The sequence below is a fragment of the Chelonoidis abingdonii genome, chromosome 18 (assembly GCF_003597395.2).
Source record: "Chelonoidis abingdonii isolate Lonesome George chromosome 18, CheloAbing_2.0, whole genome shotgun sequence".
Classification (NCBI taxonomy): domain Eukaryota; kingdom Metazoa; phylum Chordata; order Testudines; family Testudinidae; genus Chelonoidis; species Chelonoidis abingdonii.
In genome coordinates this window covers 377,443-378,588 of record NC_133786.1, presented here as the reverse complement: position 1 = coordinate 378,588, position 1,146 = coordinate 377,443, and the positions used below count along the sequence as shown (strand labels likewise).

Genomic DNA, 1,146 nt, shown 5'->3' with positions numbered 1-1,146 from the left:
GGAAGCAGGGGACACTGCCAGCAATTGTGAGTAACCCATGGTATAGAAATGCCCACTTCATGCAATGTGTAGAAACTATAATAACCCAATCATTATTGCTAACTGTTGCAGAGAAAGCGGGAAAGAAAGTTTAAGGACCAGACGGATTCCCTTAAGTTGAAGAGGAAGGCTGTTATTAAGAAATAATGAGGAGCTGAAAGTCAAAAGTTACTATTAAATTGTGCTCATTGCACTTGTGACATTCAGGATATCATTGGAGCCACATGTAAATGTTACTCACCAAAACTGGAAGAGAGGGGTAAAGGCTGTAGGGAGGCTTTACTGAGGGATGCCCTCAGGGCTGTAGGTCCACCACCTCACTCTAGTCTCGTTGTCACTTTGGGGTCTGTGACCGTGTGGGATGGCAACGCACCACGGTTAGGGGCTCAGACCTTTAAAGCAGGGCTGGCCATGTTCAATAGCAGCCCGGCCCATGTCAGGCGGGACAGCAACTGAACAGTTCAGGACTAGGGCCTTTAAGCAGGGGCTGAGCCAATAGTTCAATAGCAGCCCCGGCCCTATTTCCGGCCGGGACAAGCACCTGAACGCAAGGACTCAGACCTTTAAGCAGGGGCTGGAGCCGTAGTTTATAGCAGTCCAGCCCCAGGTTCAGGGTGGGCAGCAAGCAACGTTCAGGATCAGGCCCTTAAGCAGTGTTGCGCTGACGTCAATAGTATCAAATTGTTCTAGCCTCTCCAGGCCAGAAAAGGACAAAAAAAAAAAAAAAAAAAAAAATAAAAAAAAAAAAAAAAAAAAAGACGGGGACCTGCTCCCAAGGAGTAGGTGGCGGGCGGGAGTGCAGGCCCTTCCCTCTCCACTTGCATACCAGCCGGGCCTTAGGCAGCGGCAAAGACTCGCTGCTGTCAGTGGGGATCTGACCGCCACACACTGAACATAGGTCAGCAGTGATGCTGCGCCAACTGGGGTCGACTGCCCCCGGGTACTTCCACACTCCCCCTTGTACGGTACCTGGATCATGCTGGCGTCCTCGAGCGTCTTCGAGCCCATCGGTTCCTCGGGGATGCAGCGAAGGGGCAGGCTTGGCTGTTCCTTGGGGAGCTGAATGGGAGGCTCGGCTGTTCCTTCAGGGCTAGCTGGAAGGGGCAG

At 52.1% G+C, this 1,146-nt stretch overlaps 1 protein-coding gene across 1 annotated transcript in view; it reads right to left on the bottom strand.

The window, feature by feature from the left end:
• LOC142047887 (nectin-3-like) overlaps positions 1 to 1,146 on the bottom strand; it is a 39,425-nt gene that overhangs the window by 37,585 nt on the left and 694 nt on the right. The window contains exon 2 of the mRNA XM_075073430.1: positions 984 to 1,133. Within this exon, the coding sequence (XP_074929531.1) occupies positions 984 to 1,133 (150 nt within the window). The remainder of the gene's footprint in view (positions 1 to 983; positions 1,134 to 1,146) is intronic.